Source organism: Leptonychotes weddellii, chromosome 13 (assembly GCF_054177405.1).
Source record: "Leptonychotes weddellii isolate Sample4059 chromosome 13, ASM5417740v2, whole genome shotgun sequence".
In the NCBI taxonomy this organism is placed as follows: domain Eukaryota; kingdom Metazoa; phylum Chordata; class Mammalia; order Carnivora; family Phocidae; genus Leptonychotes; species Leptonychotes weddellii.
This window is the reverse complement of record NC_138381.1, coordinates 12,900,964-12,924,825: the sequence shown is the minus strand read 5'-3', so window position 1 is coordinate 12,924,825 and position 23,862 is coordinate 12,900,964. Positions and strand designations below refer to the sequence as shown.

General features: G+C 34.4%; 1 protein-coding gene across 8 annotated transcripts in view; it reads left to right on the top strand.

Annotated features, from left to right (window-relative positions):
* The window catches only part of RELCH (RAB11 binding and LisH domain, coiled-coil and HEAT repeat containing), a 110,002-nt gene extending 86,591 nt beyond the window's left edge, over nucleotides 1-23,411 (top strand). For 3 of the 8 annotated variants that reach the window (XM_081801066.1, XM_006731654.3, XM_006731655.3), the window contains exons 25-29: nucleotides 129-267; nucleotides 4,433-4,549; nucleotides 9,033-9,121; nucleotides 12,286-12,356; nucleotides 17,328-19,041. In XM_081801066.1, the coding sequence (XP_081657192.1) occupies nucleotides 129-267; nucleotides 4,433-4,549; nucleotides 9,033-9,121; nucleotides 12,286-12,356; nucleotides 17,328-17,448 (537 nt within the window). In that variant the 3' untranslated portion in view covers nucleotides 17,449-19,041. The other 5 variants (XM_081801067.1, XM_081801069.1, XM_081801068.1 and 2 more) reach the window with 5 other exon arrangements.
* Nucleotides 23,412-23,862: the final 451 nt, after the last annotated feature.

Genomic DNA, 23,862 nt, shown 5'->3' with positions numbered 1-23,862 from the left:
TACTATCATGTTGATATAAACCATTTGAACCCATGCTGCAAGCCATGTTTAATGTGTAACATTCTCTTTAACAACTTTACTCAATCTTTAATATTCTGTGAAATAACTGTACAATATCCAATTTTAAGTTGCTGGAAAGGGTGAAAATGCAGTTGGCTTCTTTTCTGGAAGATCCTCAGTACCAAGACCAGTATTCTCTGCATACAGAGATCATAAAAACATTTGGTAGAGTTGGGCCTAATGCAGAACCAAGGTTCCGAGATGAGTGTAAGTTACATTTTCTACCTTTTTTTCCTGAATTGTAATGTAAATCAAAGCCAGAAGCTTCTCTCAGGATTTGTCCTATGTTAAAGCCCTTCTACACTTTATCTTTCATTTACTGAAAGCTAAAAGTGAACCAAGTGGACTGTTGTGAATTGATCAGTAATACCGTTACTGGATAGTTTCTTTACTATATACTGACTGCTGTAACACATATGAAAAGTAACTCATAAACAATTTCAAGTTATTCATAAAACATTTTTTAATAACTGTAAATTTCAAAATACTACGCTATGTTCTATTTAAAGCTTACCATGTAATTCTCATTTTTAAGGAAATTTTTGTGTTTCTAGATGTGTTCTTATGAAAAATATGCTTTTCTTCCACTTACCATGGCATTCAGCTATGATCAGTGATTTTGTTTTAATGCACAGTTTGTTCATCTGCTAAATGATTTGCATAATTATCTGCTAAAGCATTTTCTCTAGTTTCTATAATATCTCTTTTACTGTGGGCCTCAGCCTTTATGACGGCGATTTCTTTTAGTGGCATCGAAGTGTCCAGTAATTATTACTTCAAAAGCATGTGTTAGTTATCATTGCTATACTTTAGTCCTTTAATTTTTAGCAATTTGACATGCCCTAGAGAGGACCACAAGTTTGGCTTCTTAAAAGTCATTTTGGTTTCTAGAACAAAATTTGATTCTCCCATGGTCTAGTTGTTGCATATCTGGCCTGATACTTTTAATGTAAGTGTCATCAACAAAAAATATGGTTAGGAATTGGACAGCATTGTCCAAAAGGTCTTTCGAGGGCATAACACTTAATGAGCTACAGAAAGACAATCACGAAATTATTTTTTAATGGGTAATGTTGGTAACATGAGAAAATAGCAATATTTCACGATTAGTTAACAGGAAAAGGTTTGGTATTTTAGCTAGCAATAGGGATAGTTCCATATACTGTAACATCAGATTTGTAGGTGATTCTAGTAAAAACTCTGAAGGTACTTTGACTAGCTTTATTGAGGGTGTCATTGTTCTGAAGTGGAGAGACTAAGTCTTAGCTCTTGGATCAAGGAATTGGCTAAGTAGGCAATGAGTCTTTGGTGTGTGCCATGTTGTCGAGTTAGTAACTCTCTAGAACATGATCTAACCTTTTTTGTGCATTCAAAAGAAAGATTTATGCATCGCAGAGAAGGAAGACATTTTCTTTTCATAACGGTCCCAAAATAACAAAGGTTGGCTTGGGAAAAGATTGACGATAGACGTTTCCACTGCTTGAATAGGTGTAATAAACCATTTGTTATCCCTGTGGCCTTCTACAATTTCATGTATACCCACAGTTAAGTTTTATACAATCTTCTTTCACGTTCTGGTACGACCAGACTCCCCCCACCGCCTCCCGCAAGACAAAAAAAAAAACAACTTTTTTTTTCTTTTGTACTTACTGTCCAGTCAATTGGCTTTCTTTTTACTTTAAGACTTTACCCTGAAGACTTTAAGGTACTATGTTAATAAGGCTAATGGTAGAGTAGAACCCATATTGAAAAGGATTCCATACTGTTATCCATCTTTATTTATAGACAATTGCTTTTAGGAGTTTAGAAGAAGGACAGAGTATTGTTGAGTTGTAATATCTTCCTCAGAGTGGCATTTTGGATATTTGTCATTCTATTTCTTAGAGAATAGAAGACATTGATTCATCCAGTGGACTTTTTTCTTTCCCAGCTCTTCATTATCACATGACCTTTTGGTCTTGATTTTTTTCAGAGGCCATTGGTTTTATCCGGAACACAATTCAACCTTTTGTTGTTGTTTGTTTTCAGCTTTTTTACTTTATAAAGCCCTCTGAAAATGCTCAGTCATATGCTGGAGATTTTCTAACATAGCAATTTTACATTTCAGATTAGTTTTTTTTTTTAGAAGTTCTTTATTTCAGTTCTGAGCCCATTTACAAAAAAAGAGGATAAGATTCCCTTTACTTTGGCTGTTGGATCTACCCCAAATATTTTTTTTATAACATAATAATAAAAATAAGTAAATAAATGCATACAAAGTATTTAAAAAATATATTTTATTTATTTATTTGATAGAGCGAGACAGGGAGAGAGGGAACACAAGCAGGGGGAGTGGTAGAGGGAGAAGCAGGCTTCCCAGTGCACAGGGATCCCGATGTGGGGCTCGATCCCAGGACCCTGAGATCACGACCTGAGCCGAAGGCAGACACTTAATGACTGAGCCACCCAGGCGCCCCTACCCAAATATTTTTTGAAAGTTCATTGAAATCAATTTTTATAAAGTCTCCTATTGATTTATTTTGTTTGTAGTATAGACTCTGTCCAATCTGCCCTTAAGAGAAAGGCTTCTGCAATGGCCTTATGTTGTGCATTTCCTATTTTCCTTGCCCACTGAAGTTGAGTTGTAGAATTACGCATATCTTCGTTAGTAGATCTTTTAACCATTCATTTCCATCTGAGGAGTTATCAATTAAGTGAATTAATTGCTACAGATGTGGTAGCTAGGATAATATGTATGGAATGAAATGTTGAATTCTGTAGTAAATTTTTGTCTCTTTTGAGATTTAGGAGGATCTTTAATTATAGCCTTTAATTGGCTCTAGAGTTGAACTTCCGTAGATTTGTTTTCTAGTTAAGGGGCTATTGTGCAGTATGGTTATGGAGTTTCTGAGAAAAACATTAAGGAAAGGATTACTTGTTTAGGAGGTCAGAAAAGGAGCAGAAGGAATAAAGAGGCCATGTGTCAATAGAAAAAGAAGTTCGAGGAACTTTCTAAAGGTTTGGGTAGAAGTGAATCTCAAAGATTCTCTAGAGAGACCATTTTATTGAGGCCTCAGCATGCCAGTTAGTGAACTGGAGTTTCAGTGAATTCAGTGGGAAATCAATGAATGTTTGGAGTTTTTGTCTCCCCATTTTTTTAAAAAAATATTTTATTTATTTATTTGACAGAGAGAGACACAGCGAGAGAGGGAACACAAGCAGGGGGAGTGGGAGAGGGAGAAGCAGGCTTCCCACAGAGCAGGAAGCCCGATGTGGGGCTCGATCCCAGGACCCTGGGATCATGATCTGAGCCGAAGGCAGACGCTTAACGACTGAGCCACCCAGGCGCCCCTCCCATTTTTTTCTAGAGCTTCTCTTAAGTATGTTGTTATTAATTTTGACAAGTCAAAATACCCTAAAAATGGCCATTGTTATTCTAATTTTCCTTTTTTTTTTTTTTTGCCGTTTACTAACGTAAGTGTAAAAGTTGTAATTATAGTGTGTTAATTAGGAAGCAGGAGGTTTTTATAGGAGGACATTGTGGCTTTCACATACATAAACTCAATGCAAACATGAAAGAAGTCACTACAGTTGATCCGAAGTATGTGCTTATGAGTGGTGTTTTGGGTTCCCCAACCAAGCAGAGATTAGAAAGGGACCCTGTGAGCAATACTTTAATAGTCACTGATCCTGGAACCATTTCTCCAAGGAACCCTGGTTTTACTAGGAACTGGTATTTTAGGAAACACAGTCTTAGGCCGTAGAGATGCTCATTGCTACTGAATTGGATACTGTTTCTTGGGCCATCACTTTTATTTTAGCAGTAGGTTGTCTATATTTTTGAAATTTTATATTATTTATTGAGACAGAAGATTATTGAGCCCTTTGAGTGACTTGAACTAAACCATCAGTGCTATTTGACATTGGTCTTGCTAAGAATTTGAGAAACTAAAGCTAAGAATTGTTTTATGGAGTGGAATAATTTGATATTGAAAAAGAATAAGTATACTATATTTGTCCTTTGTTTAATAGCAGTGGTAATACCTGATTTTTATAAAGAAACTAATTTGTAAAGATAATAATAACACAAGAGGTAGATTGTTTACATTTGTTTATTTGGTTTTCATCTTTCAAATTGGGAAATTTAATTTCAGTGTGGCCAAATGACCTGTAGACATCCTCGTAATTAGGTTATAGTGACAGTGCTATGTTCTGTTCCTTCCAAATGTTTTTATTCTGAAAAACATGCTTTCCTCTCTAGTAAGAAAAAGCAAGTAAAGGATTTGAAATCATCTAGAATTAAAATGAAATTTTAAAATAAAAAATGTGTTTAATATATGAGTGTATACAATGTTTTAGATAAAAATCTAACAATTTCTTCTTCTTTTTTCAGTTGTTATACCACACTTGCATAAGTTAGCCTTGGTGAACAATTTACAAATTGTGGATTCTAAAAGACTGGATATTGCTACCCATCTTTTTGAAGCCTACAGTGCACTTTCCTGTTGTTGTATCCTTGCTTTATTAATGTGTATCTATATTTATATAACTAATCATACAGTGAACCTCAGTTGTTAAAGTTTGGAAGGTAGTGTTTTTTTCTTCAGCTTACTTACATAAAGGTTATAGAAAATTAAAATTTGGTTTGACTTGCCCCACTGCTTATTCTAGTCATCTCGTAATTTTAAAAGATGGTTTTAAGTCCTCTGTGCTTATATGTTCTATAATTTGGAAACACTGACTAAAGTTTTATCTATGTTAATTGGCTATGTAACTGAGCAAGAAATGAGTTATAGCTGAAGCTTCTGTTAATCAAAAGGAAGCCTTGTATGTGTTCTGGAATTTAGGTTTTTCCATGAATGTTTAACCATCCGTATCCCGTGGAAAGCTATGGAGAGATACCACTCATTGAGGAAGTGTAGTGCCAACATGGCTGATTATCTCCAGTGATGGTAGAACTGAAGGAAAACTCAAAATTCATCTAACCCATGTCAACCACTACATTTTATAAATGATTAAACTAAAGCTTAAAGACATTAGTGACTTCTTCTGTTTTTTTATAGTTAAAAGCAAAACTGTGACTAGAACAAAGAACTTCAGCTGTCCTGTTACATGTTCTCTTTACTATCCTAGGCCTAGTAAAATAAAACTAAGAAGGAAGCAAAGATAAAGATGGGCAGAGTGAGCTGTAGCTTCTTTGCTCTCCCACTAAAAGGCAGGCGAGGTCAAGAAAGGAAATAAGAGATTGAAAAGGAGTGAAAGGCTGAATACGCAAACAGAACTATAAAAGTACATGCTAGACAACATAATCAGAGAATTCTGATTATAACAGAAAAAAATGACAGTAGAGAGAGGTTCCTAGGAGAAAACAGAGGACAAAAGAAGTTTCAGGATTAATATTTATGGTTCCATATTATTATATTACCAGTTTGAAGTAATAAGTCAAGTGAACAAGTAATTTTAAATAAGATAAATATGTTCCAAAATACCACTGATTGGTATTTTAGTATATACCAGTTCACTGTCACTGGATTCTTAACTGGAACATTCCAGTGGGAGGTTTTGTTTTGAATAAATCAAATAGGGAAAGTAGAAACATAGAGCTGTTAAGGAGCTATTTGTCCTTTGGAAATGTTAAAACCTGAAGTTGGATGAGTAGTTGAGAGCATTTCATTTTTAGGAATCTACTATAGATTACCTATTCATGTGGATGATGTAAGCCATGTTTTTTACAATACAGATTATAAAGTGGCAGAGACACCATATTTTGGTAATTTTGTATTTCAACTATCCGTATATCTTCTATAAGTTTATTTCCACTAAAAGGAGAACTTACTGTTATTCTTGATTTATCTTGTTGGCATTTTCTACTTAGGGAAGATAGAGGAAGCAAAAAGAGGAAGTGATATTCTGAATTGGCAAGGAAGAACTCTTTAGTAATGGAGAAGTAACAAGACCCTTTCAAGAAAATAATAATGGCATGTCAAAGTTTGTATTCCAAAGCAAGAAAATATTGCTATGTTTATACCTTCCCTAGACTTCGTGAAAATAGATGTTTAGAAACTTAAGCCAAAAGTTATGTATAACCTTATATAGCAGAGAGTTTCTAAAAGAGTATGCCTCAAGGGAAACTGGAAAGTCAAAAGATCAAAAATTGTAGCTGTATAAAACCAAATATTCCAAGTAGGCAAGTCAGTGATTTCTAAGTGCATAGAATCTGTATAGAAAGAGTATTGTGTGTTTAGGTATGCACACAATATAGAGTAAATATAATAAAGTCTTTACACCAATACGGTAAGGGGAAGAACATCTTAACAACAGACCCACTTCAAGTACTAAAAGTATTAGTTCTACATGAGTCATAACTTGTACTTGTGTCAACGGAGTGGTATGGCCACAATAAAATCACATTGTTCTGTGATCTGAATCTGTTCTGAGGTTCCATTGCATTCTGAGCTGATAGAACACAAGAGTATTCCTTTCAGCACTGATATCATAATTTAATAAGGACATGGAAAAACTGTAGTGTTTAACATTAAGTACAGTAATAAGTCAAAAAATCTGTTTTAAAAAAATTTGAAGGAATTTAGAAATGTTTAACCTGGAAAAGAGCTAGCTTGGGGATGAAAAAGTAATTCAAAAATTATTTTAAAGGTTGTTATATAGAAGAAAGTTTAGGCACACTGTGTAACTCAGGTGTAGAGCTAACACTAACAAGAAGGTTACAGAAAGTCTGATTTTATAAGAAAAACTTTCTGGGGGCGCCTGGGTGGCTCAGTTGGTTAGGCGTCCACCTCTTGATTTTGGCTCAGGTCATGATCTCAGGGTCATGGGATTGAACCTCCTGTCGGGCTCTGCACTCAGCAGGAAGTCTGCTTCTCTCCTTCTCCCTCTCCCTCTGTCCCTCTGCACTTTCTCTCTCTAGAATTAATAGATAAATCTTTAAAAAAAAATTTTTTTTTAAACTTTCTAAATTGCTATTTAAAAATGGAGTGATCTGTCTTACGAAACTATGAATGTCCTGTCATTATTAGCAGGTAGAGGCTTTATGGCCATCATTCACAGATGAGGTAGAGGTGATTCCTAATATCAAATAGGATAAAATGACCTCTAAGTTTCCAACCCTTAAGAAAGATCCTGTGATTTCACAGGGAAAAGGTATAAACAAACAGTGAGTAGAAAGAGGAGGAGACGTAACTCTTTACTTCCAAATAAGGCCATCTTCAGCTTCTTATTCCATGCCCATATTTCTCTAGATCAGACTCTTTTTTTTTTTTTTTTTTTTTTGAGAGAAAGAAAGTGCAAGCCAGGTAGGGGAGTGGTGCAGAGGGAGAAGGAGAGAGAATCTTAAGGAGGTTCCACACCCAGTGGGGAGCCCAATGTGGGGCTTGGTTTCATAACCCTGAGATCATGACCTGAGCCGAAGTCAAGAGTCAGTGGCCTAACCAACTGAGTCACCCAGGTGCCCGATCAGACTCTTAACTACTAATTGAAAGATCACTCACAGTTACATTTTGGTGGTACTTTCCCCATATCTAGAAAACAAGACTACATAGCCATTATGTTGCAGCCATCTCTATGACTGTAGGGATTAGTTCAACCAAATGATGTCTATATTTTTAGTACTTAACAAATATAAGCCACTCATTATAGGAGTCTTATTTACAAATAATGTTTACTCATAACTGTATTTTTTAAAGTTTATTTAGGACGTAAATTTTTTTTTTTAAGATTTTATTTAATTGAGAGAGAGTGAGTGAGCACCACCTAGGAGACAGGTAGAAGGAGAAGCAAACTCCCCACTGAGCAGGGATCCCGATGCGGGGCTTGATCCTAGGACCCTGGGATCATGACCTGAGTCGAAGGCAGATGCTTAACTGACTGAGCCACCTAGGCGCCCCGGTCATAACTGTATTTTTAAGGCAAAAGTTATTTATTATACTAATTTTTTTTAATTAATGAAATTCATAATTTTTTTTCCAAAAAGACTAATTAACTCATCTTTATAAGGGAACTCATTTACTGGCATTTTTTACTTTAATATGGTGTATATATAATATTAAATAAGAACTATTTTTAAATGGCTAACAACTATGATAAGATAAGAATGTGCTGTGAATAAACAAAGGGAATTGTTTTCTTGAGAAATACACCTGCTTTCTTGATCCTTTTGAATGTCAGGTTAATCAACTAAAACTCAAAAGTGACCAGGAAATATAACTAGTACTAAACTTAGGTTATTATAGTAAAAGTTCTCTTACCCAATTCAATTAGGACCAATAGTAGGCCAGTTTAATAGGATGCTTAAAGCAGGAAATCAAGAAAATGGTTTATATAACTTATTTTAACTTAAAATACGTAATATTTTCTTTACCAATCTTTTTATGTAGGACTGAGGTCTTTCTTTTGTGTGAGTCTGCTTAGTAGACTTAAATATCATCTTTCTTAGATAAACCACATCCATAATGTAATTGTGATTTTCAGTTTAAGTTTTCTTTAAAAAGGATCCAGAAACATTTCTTATACTGGGTATAGACCTTTTTTAGTTTTTTATCTTTTTCCTAGTCTTTTATAGTTGCTTCACACAGACATAATTAAACAGCACCATTTTAAGCAATTGGCCTTTACCAATTCTTTTAAACCTTTCAACTTAGTTGTCATGGAAACATTAATTTTCTTACTTTTCATACTCATTTAAGCATCCAACTCAATTACATGATTGAATTTTTACACTTACTGCATGTGTTTACATAACATGTAATTAAATTATGTAGTTTTACAATAATGAAGACCACTGACATTAAGGGATTCGTGGGGATAAACACAATTGACTCTTGGTAGGTGACTAACTCAACAAATGAGAATCGTGCTTGAGGGAAACCTGTTTGCTCTAAGTGATCTGCGTGCCTTAGGGATCATTTTTATTATTACTCTGTTCTATTGGACATACCATTTTGGTTTTTTTTTAATTCCCTTAACTGCCTTGTCTCAAGTCATTTCAGAGGATTTAATGATTAATCACTTTTTACCTGGTCTCAGATGTTTACGGACTGACATGGAACATCTTTCTCCAGAGCATGAGGTGAGCCACCACGATGATTAAGCCACTGTGATTATCTGTTCCACATTCCTGTGTTTTACTATCTCCTCTACAGACTTGCATTCTTTATGTGAGGCACAATTATGATATGTTGTGCTTAATTCTTTTGAATCTAGTATAGGGTCATTTTATGGCTTTACTTACTGGTTAGGAGATCTTGAAAAACTCCTTTAACATCTTTGATCCTCTGTTTAACTCTGTATAGTAGGGATTACATGCTTTCCTTCACTGAATATAATTAGAATTTAATCAGCTAATGTACATGAATTGCTTTTTAATCTGTAAAATGCTATGCGATTTGATCTCTGACCATTAACTTTCTTAGAAGCAAAGTTTCCATTTTCTGTCTTCCATTTCCTTATAACTCTTTTATTCTATTTGTCTTCCTTGTTTCCTCCAAAACCATTTATCATTTATTTCGTATTCTGTATCTTCATGCTGTTTATCTACCCATTATCATAGTGGGTTTGATTTTTTTTTTTTTCTATTTTTCCAGCTTTCTACAGAGGAAGCTTAGATTACTTACTTTTAAACTTCTCTTTTTGGATACATGAATTTAAGACTGCATATTCCTTTAGCCACATCCTGTGTATTTGCTACATTGTATCTTCACTATCATTCAGTTCAAATTGGATTCTCATTTCTATTATTAGTTGATCCATGAGAGGCGCCTGGGTGGCTCAGATGGTTAAGCGTCTGCCTTCAGCTCAGGTCATGATCCCAGGATCCTGGGATCGAGTTCCACATTGGGCTCCTTGCTTGGCAGGGAGCCTGCTTCTCTCTCTCTCTCTCTCTCACTCTCTTTCTCTCTCTCTCGCTCTCTCTCTGGCAAACAAAAAATAAAATCTTCAAAAAAAATTGATCCATGGGTTTTGTTTAATAAGGTAAATTAAGATTTAATTCTCCTACATTTTTATCAGTTTTTTGTGATCTGCTTCTATTAGCTCTTGAAACTCGTATTAAAGTTAGGAGTGGGAATTATCTCTTTCTCCTTGTGGTTTTTTTCAATCTTTGCTTGGTATGTTTTATAGGTGTCCTCTGTCAGGTTGAGGAGGTTCCCTTTTATTGTTAGCTGGTTGACTGTTTTTATCATGAAAGAGTATAGGATATTGTCAAATGTTTTTTCTGCCTTAGTTGAGAGGATCGTGTGGTTATTTCTTTTAATCTCTTGATTCATTGTTTTACACTAATGGATTTTTGGACATTAAATCAGCTTTTGCATTCTTACAATAAATCCCACTTAGTTATGGTGCATAATTCCTTTTATATGAAGCTGAATTTGGTTTGCGAGCATTTTCTTGAGGACTTTTGCATCCAAGATGAAGGCTAAGCCTGCAGAATAGAAGAAACAAGATATTATAAGGTGTATTTCTCCACCCTCCATTAGGGTAGTTTGGCCTGAAAATAGGAGTGGTTAAAAGTTTTTCAAAGGATCAGACTCCCAGATTCCCTTTCCAACCTTGGTAGAACTCTGGAGCTTTACTTTTCAACATGTGGCTGAGAACAGGAATGAGTGCTGTAAGAAGAGGGAAATTAAGTGAAGCCATAGTGATTGGAAACCTTGTTACCTTTCCCCTTCTTGGATCCAAGAATGCAGTCAGAATTATACCTACAGGGGAAAAAGATTGACAGAAAGTTTGGTTTGTGCCCGATTTACCTTAAAGTGAAGTTATTCATGCATGAAGAGATTTTAATCAGCAGTTTAGTGCCCCAGTCTTCAGTGGGCATCCCAAGATCACCAACCATTTGAGAAAAACCTCTAACGTCAAAGATGGAAATGAAAACACATGCAAGAAAGAGGGTACTGGAGGAAACAGAGACAATGCAGGGAGCAGAAGAGAAAGTACAAAAAACTCCCACCAAACATAATAAAGCAAAAACTAGCTAAACAAACAAAATATATAATCTGTGAGATGAAAGAGTGGAAAACCAGAAAAGATTTAAAAAAGGATTAATCTAGATCTAACATGCATATGACAAAAGTCTCATTTAATAACCAACGTCCTTACTATAATCTGCAAGGCAGTCTAAGATCTGGCTCTCTCCTCTTTCACATCTCAGACCTCATCTTCTACCCTCTCCTTTGCTCACTCTGCACTCACCACTCTGGCCTCCTTGCTTAGAATGTGATAGACATAACTTTCACCTAGATGGTACCTTTGCTCAGACTCTTCCTGTTGTCTCTTCCTTGCTCCTTCATCTCCCTCAGGCTTTTCCCTAAATGTCATCTCCATGAAGCCTGCTTGGGACACCTCCGTGTAAATTGTAACATTCTTCACCTTGGCCTCCTAGTACCCTGTATTTTACTTGATATTCTTTCCAAAGCCCTATCACCTTCTAATATACTATATAACTTACCTATTTTTTATGTTTATTGTCAAGAACATAAGCTCTCCATAAGGAGGGAATGTTGTCTGTTTTGTTTGTGCATTCTTTGTATCTAAAAAAGTACCTGGCACATAGTAGGTGACAATAAATATTTGTTGTGTAGTGACCTCCATGCCCAAATATGGGTCAAGAATATTCAGAAGACCAGTTTCTGGTGTGGTCGCCAGCAATTGGAGGAGCAGCTTAGATCCCTCCACCTTTTCCATCACTTACTCAGTCTCCTTGAAAAAATGATGTTAATTCTTAGGTGCCCATTGTATTCCCAGTTACATTTTAGTAGCCACAGACCTATACCTGGTCCCTGCTCTAGACATTAAAATAGAGCATCTTGCTATTTGCAACCTGGAGAAAGCAAAGGGGTATGGGACAAACAGCTTTTCCTGGGAAAATATGTGTGATCATTGTATGTGTATATGTTAAATGTATAGATGTATGCAAGTTTTACTTTTAACATTAGAGGTAGGAAAAACTAAGGGAGAATTGAAGTCAGAGTTGGAAGGTTAGTGAAAATCAAAATCAGTTATTAAGTTATATGATTGAGGTCTTTTAAAACTATTTCTGCAGGTAGTGTAGCAATCTAATGTGAATTTCTTTAACAAAGTAACTGCCAAAATGTTACATTTTTAATAAACATTAGTTTGTGGTAATATTAAAAATTAAATTAAAAGGTTTAGATTAAGTAATAGCATTTCACTATTATAAACTAAAGTCATTTCACTAAAAAGTATTTCACTAAAGTCATTTTTTTTTGAAATCAGGTCATTTTAAGTTCCATGATAAAAGAATGTGAACAAAAAGTAGAGAACAAGACCGTCCAAGAGCCTCAAGGGTAAGACATTAATTCTCTTTTTAAGGCTTCATATTAACCTTAATTTCTCTATCTAAATTTTCTATAGATGGTTATGGTGTTTATTTTGTGTTACTTTTCAGTCATTTATTTGGAAGGCAAGAAAATTATTCAAATCAGTTGTTATCAAATGCCAGTTTATAAACCATCTGTATCAGAATTATACGGGGAATTTAAAATTTAGATCTGTGCCCCATGCTCTGTGCCATCCTCTCAACAATCTGATTCAGCCTAGGGATCTAGATGTTTAAAAGCTAAAGACGATGTGATAGATAGCTGGATTTGAGAATCACTGGTCAAAATAGTTTCTTAGAAATTTGTGACAGGAATTATAAGGTGTAACTTGATTCACTGCATAAAGGATTGTAAACTTGTGAATGTTCTATTCACATGCTCCTAATCAAAGTAACTAGAATTCGAAGATTCATTGAAGTTAAAATATAATCACAGATGTGAAAGAGTAAAGGTGAGCATTCAGGAGAGGAAGTAACTTACAAATAGACTGTGTGTACTCTTATCTCTTGTTGATGTAACCTTGGGCAGTTAATCTTAAATAAACTGTTAGGCATAAAAAGCTCAAAGGTTTTTCCTTTATAAAGCTGACAACCAGGAATAAGTGTGTCATCCCATCAGGCTAGGTACCCAGAAACACACACTTACCTCCCCACACCCCCAGCCTCTCCCACATATGCAGCTTTTTACTTCGTACTGTAGGTCAGAGCCCTTTCTTGAGCCTCCTGGGATGGTAGGAACTCTCCTACCATTGTAGCCATGGAAAGTTAAACAGTAAAAATACTTTGATAGGCTTCGATTCTGAACACATAAGCCATAAAATTAATGCCAAAGCAAACACTTTTGTTCATTTGTCATACATTTAAGTGTTAAGATTATTTGGTGCCTTATCAGTTGAAAATGTAAAAAGTTTGGGGACAAAATTAAGAAGAATTATATGTGAAATGCATTCTAAATGAAATTTCATTAAGTAGCATGTAGGAATTAAGAAAGAGAAAAATATCGTAATAACTTCCCAAGATGACTTCAGTTATATGACCTTCCTTTAAAAAAAAAAAAGTTTATTTTTATAATCATATTTTCCCATGTTATTCAGATCTTCGATATTATTTTTTTATTTTTTAACTTTTAGATAATTTCAAATAAGCACAAAATAATGTAGTGAATTCCCATGTACTCATCACTCAGCTTCAATAATTATCAACTCATAGTCAATTTTATTTCATCCAGCCCCCTCCTATATTCTGTTATGTATCTCTAAAAGACAAATGCTGTTTTCTAAAACATAAATGTAATGTCATTAACACCAAAATAACAACTTCTTAATATTATCAGTTATCTGGCCTGTGTTCAAATTTCTTATTGTTTTATAAAAGTCATTAGTGATCTGTTGTTTGTTTTTCTTCCTTACAGTCTGTTTCTTTGAGTCAGGATCCATAGGTCATTCATTGCAATTAGTTGACATGTCTCTTCAGTCTCTTTTAATCAGTAGGTTCCCCTTCTATCTCGTTTTTTCTTCACGTACTTATTGAAGAACTTGAGTCTTTGTTCATAATATAGAGGTTCCCACAGTCTGAATTTGGTTGCTTGCATTTCCCTTTTGTTGTTTTAACGTGTTCCTCTGTATTTCCTATAAATGTGGTGTTTGGGTCTAGATCTAGAGATCATCACATTCAAGGCATGTTTCTTTATTTTGCAAGACTGCTTCATAGGAGGAGGTGTGTTTTCATCATGAGGGAGACAGTGTCTACTTCTCTCTTTTTTTGGTGGTATTAACATCTGTTCTTGATCAATACCTAGCTCCACTAATTCATTAGCTATTACTAAATACATTCTATCTTTCCCTTTTCATTTGTGAGCTAGAATACTTAAGGGAAGAAACCTTTATAGTAAAGGCAAGGTAAATGTTCAGTTCTTTCTCTTTACTTACCATTTTTCTAAAATAATGAATTGATTCACCCTCTGATGGTGACTGGTTAGGGGATTTGTTTTCAAGTATCATAAACTCATGTGTTTTCAAATATTTGATATAATTCAGTGCATTGCACTTACTATCTTTTGATGCCCAAATTATCCCATCTTTGGCCATTACAAGGCTTTTCAAGTTGACTTCCCAAGTCCTTTTGAAATTAATTTGCAAAATGGAATGGTATGGAGGGAGAGAGAAATATTCTAGGATATAAATTGTTTTAAAGAAGATCAGTCAGGTATAAGAAGTTCTGCAGATTCCGAATCAACAGTCAACTCATGGTTTGATATGAGTTGCAAAGGAAAGATCTGTGATTTCTTTGAAAACTTGCAGGAAGAAGACAATATTACCTTAGAAGGCAGCCCATTTCATATTTTAGCAATTTTTTACAAAGTACTCTTATCCTGAGTTAAAGTCTCCCTTCCTATTATGTTTCCTCTCTAAAATAAGTTTCATCATCTGGCAGAGAGGTGGGTGAGTGTTACAAACCCCTTTGTAAAACTGATAAAAATGTAAACTTTCTCTTCAGAAAAAATGCTGTAATGTAATCGTTCTTTGTTGGAAAGCTTTGTGTAAAATAGATACCTGGGTCCTTTATACCATATGGAAAGAATCAGAATAACTGGGGTTAGGCCAAGGCATCTGTATTTTCAATAAGTTCTCCAAGTGATTGTGATGTATATCAGTAGAGCTATATAAATATATACAGCTGTGCAGATATATATTTATATCTAATTTTTTACGTAACATTGGTATTTGTTAAGTCTTCTGAATCTTCTCTTCCCCAGACTGAAAGTCCCAGATGCTTTAACATCTTTGTCGCCCTCTGGTTAGAATATCATTAAAACATGATAGTACTCAAGTATTATCTGACCCTGTATCCTATTTTTCTCAATGCAAACTAAAATCGTACTTACCTTTCAGCTTACAGTATTGTTCTACAGAAAGAAAACAAAACTGTAAACTTGGAACATTAAGGAAAGGCATTAGAGAAAATCTAGGACTTAAAGGATTTGAAGGATGTTTAGACACGAGATAGAAAGGAAGAGATAAGTTAAAAATGTTTTGAACAAAAACTCGGCAAGCTTGACTCAGGGAGGTCTAGAAATTGAGCAGTAATGGTTGGTTAAAACACACACACACACACAAGAATTAGATTGCTATGTTTCTTGAATGCCAAGCACACTTTATCTTGTAGGTAGTAAGTAGCCATTGAAGATTTTTGAGAAGGGATAGGATATGAAGAAGTGATGATTTCAGAAGTTAATCTGATCATGCAAGGAGACCAGATCTAAGACTGTTGGAATAATTCAGTTGGAAGATATTGTCATTGGAAATAAAAATAAATGATAGATGTTTCATAGGATAAAATCAGGATTTGATGATTGGTTTTATTTTTTTTTTTAAGTCTTATTTATTTAAGTAATCTCAGTAAGCCCAGCGTGGGGCTCCAACTCATGACCCCAAGACCAAGCAAGAGTCATGTGCTCATCTGACTGAGCCAGCCAGGCACTCCTGGTGATTGGTTTAAATAGAAGAGAGGGAGCCATTATATTCACTGTTGGGAGGAGAGGAAAATAGTAAAACCACTAACAGATAAGGGATTAAAAACGGTGGATCATTTCTAAAGTTAGGGGGTGAAAAAAAGCTTGATGTTAGCTTATCTAACAAACAAAAGTAATAGGACACTTTTCCCAAACTCCTTATGGAGATGATATTTGAAACTTCAAGAGAAGGTTTCAATAGTAAGTTTTGTAATTGAGGAACTGGGAGCCAAATGCTGAACCTTATGGAGGATTACTTTGTGGGAAGAGAAAAGGCAGCAGGGGATAAGTAGTCAGAGACAAGGGAGAGGCCAGGTTGGTGTACTGGCTGAAGAGCTGTGGGAAGAATAGATTTTCAAGATGGGAGTCGTGGTCTGGCATTTAACTTGTAATTCACAGCACACACCTTTAAGAAATATAGAAAACCAGAAGTCCTTGGTGGCAGCACGTACTTCATCTGTAGCTTCAGTGGACATCTGCTGAGCTCCTACACCTCACCATTCACTGCCCTTGACATGTTCAAACATACTCTCTCCTTTAGTCCTCAGATATTTTGCAATAGTAATTGCAATCTGTATTTTTCAGTTGAGGAAATTGAATCAGAGTAATCTAAAGCATATTGGCTAAAGGCACAGGCCAATAAACTGGGTTTATTGTTGGATCACTGAAAAATTGTACCTGATCAGTGTTCTGTTTGGTATTATGATAAATTAGCAATCTTCAGTAGTGATTTAGATTGTGTTTACTCCCTATACAAAAGGTTGTTCAAAAAGAAGAAGAAATGGATTTAAAATTGTCGATTGAAACTAATGCAAGTGGCAATGGAAGACATTCTGCCCTGTCCTCCCAAAAGTAATGTCATAAGATTGTTATCAGCACAGTATATAAAACCTCACTCTGATTTAATTTACTCATTTGTGAAAATAGGGATAATATCTATCTTCCAGGGTTGCTATAAGAATTAAAGTGATGCTGGTAATAAGAAGAAGAACTGCTAACTTAATACTTACAGCATGCTATTACATGCCTGGCACTGCTCGTAAGCACTATATGCACTTGTATAATTCTTAATAGACCTATGAGGTAGGTAATAGACTTATCTCCATTTTACAGATGAGGATTACATTACAGATGAGATCAAATAACTTGCCCAGGGTCGCACAGCTGCCAAATGACAGAGCCAAGATTCAGTCTCACTGCAGACTTGCCTCTAACCTCTACACCATTCTGCTTCCTTTAATAGAAACGATGAACATGAAGCTCCTAACCTAGTATGGTCCATAAAAACTCCTGTCCGTAAATATTAGTTTCCCTTTTGTGATACCAGTTCAGAATGTATTTATTAACATTATTACTACTGAAGAAATGAAAAAATGGATATTTTAGTTTTTTAATTGCTTTACTTGAATTTTAAAATTTCTTTCCTAGCTCAATGTCAATTGCTGCAAGCTTAGTAAGTGAAGATACAAAGACCAAGTTTTTGAACAAAATGGGCCAGTTGACAACATCAGGTGCCATGTTGGCCAATGTGTTTCAGAGAAAGAAGTAAAAGCAGGAAGGAAGCCCCCAGTAAACACTAAGATGGACTCAAGCAGACTGGTTCCTTGTACTTGAAGTACTTGCCTTTTTTATCCTTATTTTATGTTCTTGCATTATAATTTTATCCTAACCTCCAAAGATATTTGCACTGCTTTTGATTATTGCTGTATATCTGTTAATTTTGGAGTTATAACTGTGGTGATAGAAAATTGAGTTTATAGTCTGTACCTAGTCCCTCTTCTATGTTCTTGTCTTTCAGAATAATTTTTTTTATATATATACATATAGTGAAGAGGTTTTTTTTTTTTTTTTAATTTTTGGATGGGATATTAGCAAGTATCTGTACTATACACTAAGCTATTACGATGGTACTTAAAATAATGTAAATTTGAAGTCATTGTTATAAAGTAATAAAAGTGGAGATTACTTAAGTATTTAAATTATGAAAGAATAATGCAGACTTTTTATTGTTTCTTAACTGACTAGAAAGAGCCACCAGCATTACTCTGTGCCTTTTGGACTTCAGTTTGTGTGTCTGTAGGAATTGTGTGCATTCCATTCACACAGTATTTTATAATGCTGTGATGAATTTGAGTTACAAATCCTACAGTAAGTAGATTATAATGAAACTTTCCACATTTCAGAGCTCTCATGAATATTCTTTAAGTGCTATTCAAACCTCCCCAGCACTTTCATGCATATAATGGACTTACCTGAAGAAAGACAGCACATAAACACAGGGAGTGGTAACCAAGGTGAATTTTGCAAACTGATGTGTAGTAGATTTAAATACTCAAAAATAAATGTAAATTAAAAGAGCTGATAATTGTGAAATTCCTTCCCAAATTTAAATGCACAGGAAAATATGGTTTGAATTTGAAATTTAACACTTATTTATGTAAAATATTTTATTTAAGATATTTTTTAATGATTTTAATTTCAGAGATTATCTTTTCATTCTTTGTGTTACAGAGAAGTACCGAAAAGTTAAGGACATTTGGGGGCTGCTTTTTTCCCTCTAAACTAAAAATGACATTAGCTAAATTATTATTGGTTAGCTAACACCTTGTCCCTTAAAGTCAGTGACTATTCTTGTGTTTGATATATATTACATAGAGTCTTAAGTCAGTGTACAGTTCCACTGGAATTTGACAGTTGTCTATAAAGTAATGCAACTTGAAGTAGAAAAGAGTGGTACTGGACATAGAAGTGGGTGATTGGTTTGAGGGGTTAATGTGAGGCCTTTTTGAAAAATGAATATTTTGATAAAGAGAATTCTTGTTTGAGCACAGTTGATACATAGGTGATTCTCATGTTTGTTGTATAAACTGGTTTAATACACTTGGAACATAGTTGGATTACATTCACTTCCTGGGAAAGCTAGCTTACCACACAGTCAAGCTTATAAAATAAGTTGCCATAAACAAAGCCATTTAAAAAAGTTCATTCTGAAATTATTTCTTTTACCTATAGTGACATAATTGTTAAAATTAACTAGTCTTTCAGAAACTGTTGGATTCTAGGCATTCCTGAGAAATTGAAAGTGGCTACCTTTCATGTCAAAAATGTTGATCTATTATAAATAAAATGTTTTTGCATACTTGTTTTTGTTTTGTTTCTGGCTATGTGTATTTATTTTCATTTTGAAACACTATAGGGGCGCCTGGGTGGCTCAGTCGTTAAGCGTCTGCCTTCGCTCAGGTCATGATCCCAGTGTCCTGGGATCGAGTCCCGCATTGGGCTCCCTGCTCTGCAGGAAGCCTGCTTTCCCTCTCTCACTCCCCCTGCTTGTGTTCCCTCTCTCGCTGTGTCTCTCTCTGTCAAATAAATAAATAAAATCTTCAAAAAAAAAAACCAAAACACTATATATTCTCTATCCAAGCAAAAGGAAATGAGAAAGAATATATTCATTAAAATGTACTATGTTATTTAAGGAATATAATTTATATAAATTACCTATTTAGTTTACTTTTACTAAAAAAAGATTGTTGCTATAAAATGAATATATTTCAGAGACAGTTTAAAGAAACTGTTATGGCTCTCATTTGCTTTGAAATACAGTAAAAGAAGAATATTCGTTACCAGATGAATGAATATAAATATTTTTATTGTGATAATTTTTATCAATTTGTGAATCCATTTATCTAAATGCTAGTGGTTTTTTTAAAAGGCAACAGCTAGTAAGATACACAGTATATTTCAAGGGAGCCTCCCTTAGTATGCTGTTAATATCTTAATGTCAATAAGACTTCATGTTTATTTTCACAATGATTTTTAAGGCAAACTATAGATTCTTTAAAGACAAGACAGACTAATCACACTAATCACTGAAACTGAGTGTGTTCTTCCAAAACAGGCCATAAAACTCCCATATTCACTCTTTTTAAACAGAAATAAAAACAGTACAGGTTTAAGTATTCGACTTAACAAAAAACTAAGTTTGCAAAGTAATGAAAAGCTAATTTGAAATTATGCCTGTGTTTCTAAAGTAAGCCAGAAATTAAAATTTTTCAGAAACCCATAAATGCCATAGCTAGCAATTTTGCTGAATTACTCCAAGAACAATGCTTGAATGGTAGCAGTATCTAACTTTATATGTGGGTGTCCTTGACTTCATTTTGTTTGCACCAGTCACCCCTTTTGAAAGATTACTTTGCTAAACATCAAACGGATTTACAACCTGAATGAAATTGTAAGTAATTTTAATGGCGTCTCAATTCAAGTTGCTATCAGATTCCTTTTTTGGGGCGCCTGGGTGGCTCAGTCGGTTAAGTGTCTGCCTTCGGCTAAGGTCATGGTCCCAGGGTCCTGGGATCGTTTTTCACAGAAAAAAAATACCGGTTCAAATAAATAGTCTCTGATAAAGTTTGGGGAGATGAAATGACTATGTATTGAATTGTCTTGTCATGACCCCAATTTTTAAGATAACCTATTTGAGACCATTATTTGAACTTTAAGGACAGAACTTTCTCTAGACACCACCTTATTGATCTTTGAACTGTGAGAGCTAACTACAATGAACATTTTGTGCTAGTTACCAATTCCTTAACTATTTTTGTATAAAGAATGTATGTTTGAAAAGTCTTGTAATTAGCAATTCTAATTCCCAAAATTCTCCAGATTTGGCTAGGTAACAAAATTCCCACTTTGTCTTGGATGTTAACTCTTTTATAAGCAAACTATGAAATAAATTTAGCTTTTCATATGAGTAGATATGTGTTTGAAAGTTCTAATGTAACTTTACAGTGTGCTTATTTTCATTACTATTTTATTTCAGTACGTTTAAAAAATAATAGATTAAAGGTATTTGCTAGTAATAAAAAATAATGTATCTGGCAGATTTCTGCATGTTGGCAAAATAATTGTATTTTAGGCTATTTTCACACTACAAATGGATGTTCTGCATGCATTTCATCTGTGGAATTTGCACTCCAGTCACAATCTCTGAGTGGCACATTGGTCTTTCATATTTTCCCTTCAGAACAAACTACAGGAAACTTTGCTTTGATTGCCTTCTTTATAGTTTACTTTGCATGTTTAAGAAAAATCTTAAAATAAAAAAATTCCTATTCACTGTAAGACCACACCATTCATAAAGTACATGACAGTTATTGTGAACTTAACACAATATAAAAAGGTTTATTATATTTTTTGATAGTATATAAATAATTCCTTCAGTTCAGTGTGGTGACAGATATAAATTATTGCTTTCCTTAAGAGTCTTCAGTAATACCTGGAAAATTCTGTCCAAAACATCTATATAGAAAAGTATATTACTATTTTAATATCCCTTTATTACATTAAAGACTAATCCATTATATTTATTTCAGTTAGAACATTGGGTGAATAGATTTCTTGAGGGACTTTAATGTAGTAAAATTTGTTTTCTATAAACTGGCATTTTGTGTTATATGTAATAGATATTAAATTTTTTGTCAGTGATGTTATTTAGGGTTATCATTTGTTGATAGTCTACTTTTAACATTTTTTAGGGGTGTCTGGGTGGCTCAGATGGTTAAGCATCTGCCTTCAGCTCAGGTCATGATCTCCAGGTTCTGGGATTGAGCCCCATGTCCGACTCCCGGCTCAGGGGGGGTCTGCTTCTCCCTCTCCCTCTGCCTCTCCCCACTGCTCGTGCTCTCCCTTTGTCTCTCTCTCTCTCTCTCTCTCAAATGAATAAATAAAATCTTAAATAAAATAAAATGAAAACTTTTAAAACTATTCTTACTGGAAAAATAACCCCCTTTTTAATTGTTAGCATTTCCAACCTTAGATATTTTTAGGACATGCATTTTCAATGAAACTGAAAGTGTTATAAGTATCTTATGTAACATGTACATTGCTAAGTAAATCTAATGATTTCTCATTGACTTTATAGTTTTATAGATACTTTATCTTCATTTCTGATAATTACTTGACAATTCTTTAAATTTTTAGCTTCCTCTGTTCATAAATCTCCCTGTCATGTATTAAGTATTGAACCTAAGATGGATGCTTGTCATAATGTAAATCATTTCCTCATTTCTTTTTTATATGAATTTTATAAATACAGTTCCCTTTCTAGCAAATTCCTTTTTGTCTTACCATCAAAAAGCATGGAAATAATAACATGCTCTCTATTCCTTACAGGATTTTATGAAAATTACATAATAGTAAACCTGAAAGTGCTTTAGCACTTAGTATTATGAAAGTTCAAAGAGAATTAAGATAAGCCCCTGAATAACTAAAGCATGGGTAACTGTGGATAACCTCCTTCCCCATACTTTTGTTTTCTAGTAAGTGTATAAGTTACCATGACATGCATCATTTACCTAAAACTGCAGTAGAAGGCAGAAACCACTTTTGATTGTTACTTTTGCCTTAGTGAAGACTGGTAAGGTAATTTTACTTTTTGTTTACCAAAACTTGAAATTAAGTTTTTTTTCAAAAGCCTAATAAGTAAATTAGTCCAATAAGTTAATTTTCATTACGTAATTAATTTAGAGTTTGTAAAATATTTTATTTACCCTTTGCAACTTCACTCGTGTCTTTTAGTATATATTTGATTTTTATAGTAATTTACAGCTTTCTTTGATATTTAGTTTGAACCACCTCATAACGAAACTTTTCATACTAATGGAAGAAGAACAAGAACTGCCATTTCTTGAAAATAATTGGTTCCTAGTGTTATCTAAGAGAAGGAAACAAAGGTTAACCATTGACCAATGATTTTAAAAGTTAGAATTCTGGTTTCTTGCCGGCACTACAAAAGTATTCAGATCTTAGGAGGTAAATGCTACATACCAAATTTGGAGACCATTTGTTTTATTTGTCATACTACTGAAACAGTGTTGTGGTGTAATCATCCTCAAGAAAATCATGGAGAGGCGACAGATTAGAGATGGATAAATGTCCTGATTTTCAAAAATGAGAAGCCAATAGATATGACAAAATGTGGATTACCATTCTAAATCTGTATAAAGCCTCTTGGTTGGCCTTTTCTGACTACTCAATCCAAAGTAACTCTTCTAATTCCCTAAGATCTCCCTGGTTCTTCTTTTTCATAATTACTCTTCTCAATACTCATTTTCTTGTTTTTTATTGTCTATCTCTTTCACTAGACTCAGCTCCATGAGAGAGAATGTTGTCTATCCTTTTCAACCAATGTGTCTCCGGTATTTGAAGAATGCCTGGTGTATGATAAGTACTCAACATTAATTGAATGAATTAATGAATTGCAAGCTTGATACCAATTCCATGCAAGTTTGCCAATTACATTGAAAGGATGAGTCCCCCAAAACAGGATGAATTTACTGAGACTATATGCCAAACTAACCTAAAGTCCTTTTCATAGAGCTATTGTATGTTGTTGATCAGGAGAATTGTGTAGTCTTGTGCATCTTGACCTCAGCAAGGTATTTGACTTTGTTTCTCATAATGTCCTTATTTATATCCAAGGTAGAATATATGGAATAAATAAAAATGCAAAAGAGAGTTGTGTCATGTGTATATGGGCTAAAAAGCTCTACAGTGTTTACATCCATATCTGGTTCTCTGGGCCGCAACTCTTACCCACAAACCTCACCAAGTCTTCCAAGTGATCTGTAAGTGTGGAGAAGCCATCCCTTTCTGAAGATTGTAAAGCTATTCACCATTCAACCTACATTTATGGAGGACTTATTTTGTGCTAAGCATGAATGAGACTGACAGAACAGAGCTTACAGCCAGTCAGGGAAACAAACAAGTTGAGAAAGTAGGGCTGAGGAAGACGTACTTTAGTTAGGGGGATTATCTTTATGGTTTGCTTTGGAAGACATCTCTGAGGTAACATTTTACCTGAAAACCAGGAAGAAAAACAAAAGAGAAAAACCAGGAAGAAAAACAAAAGAGAAAAAAGAGCAGTATGTGCATAGGCAATGAGATGAGAAACAGTGCTGTGTTCAAG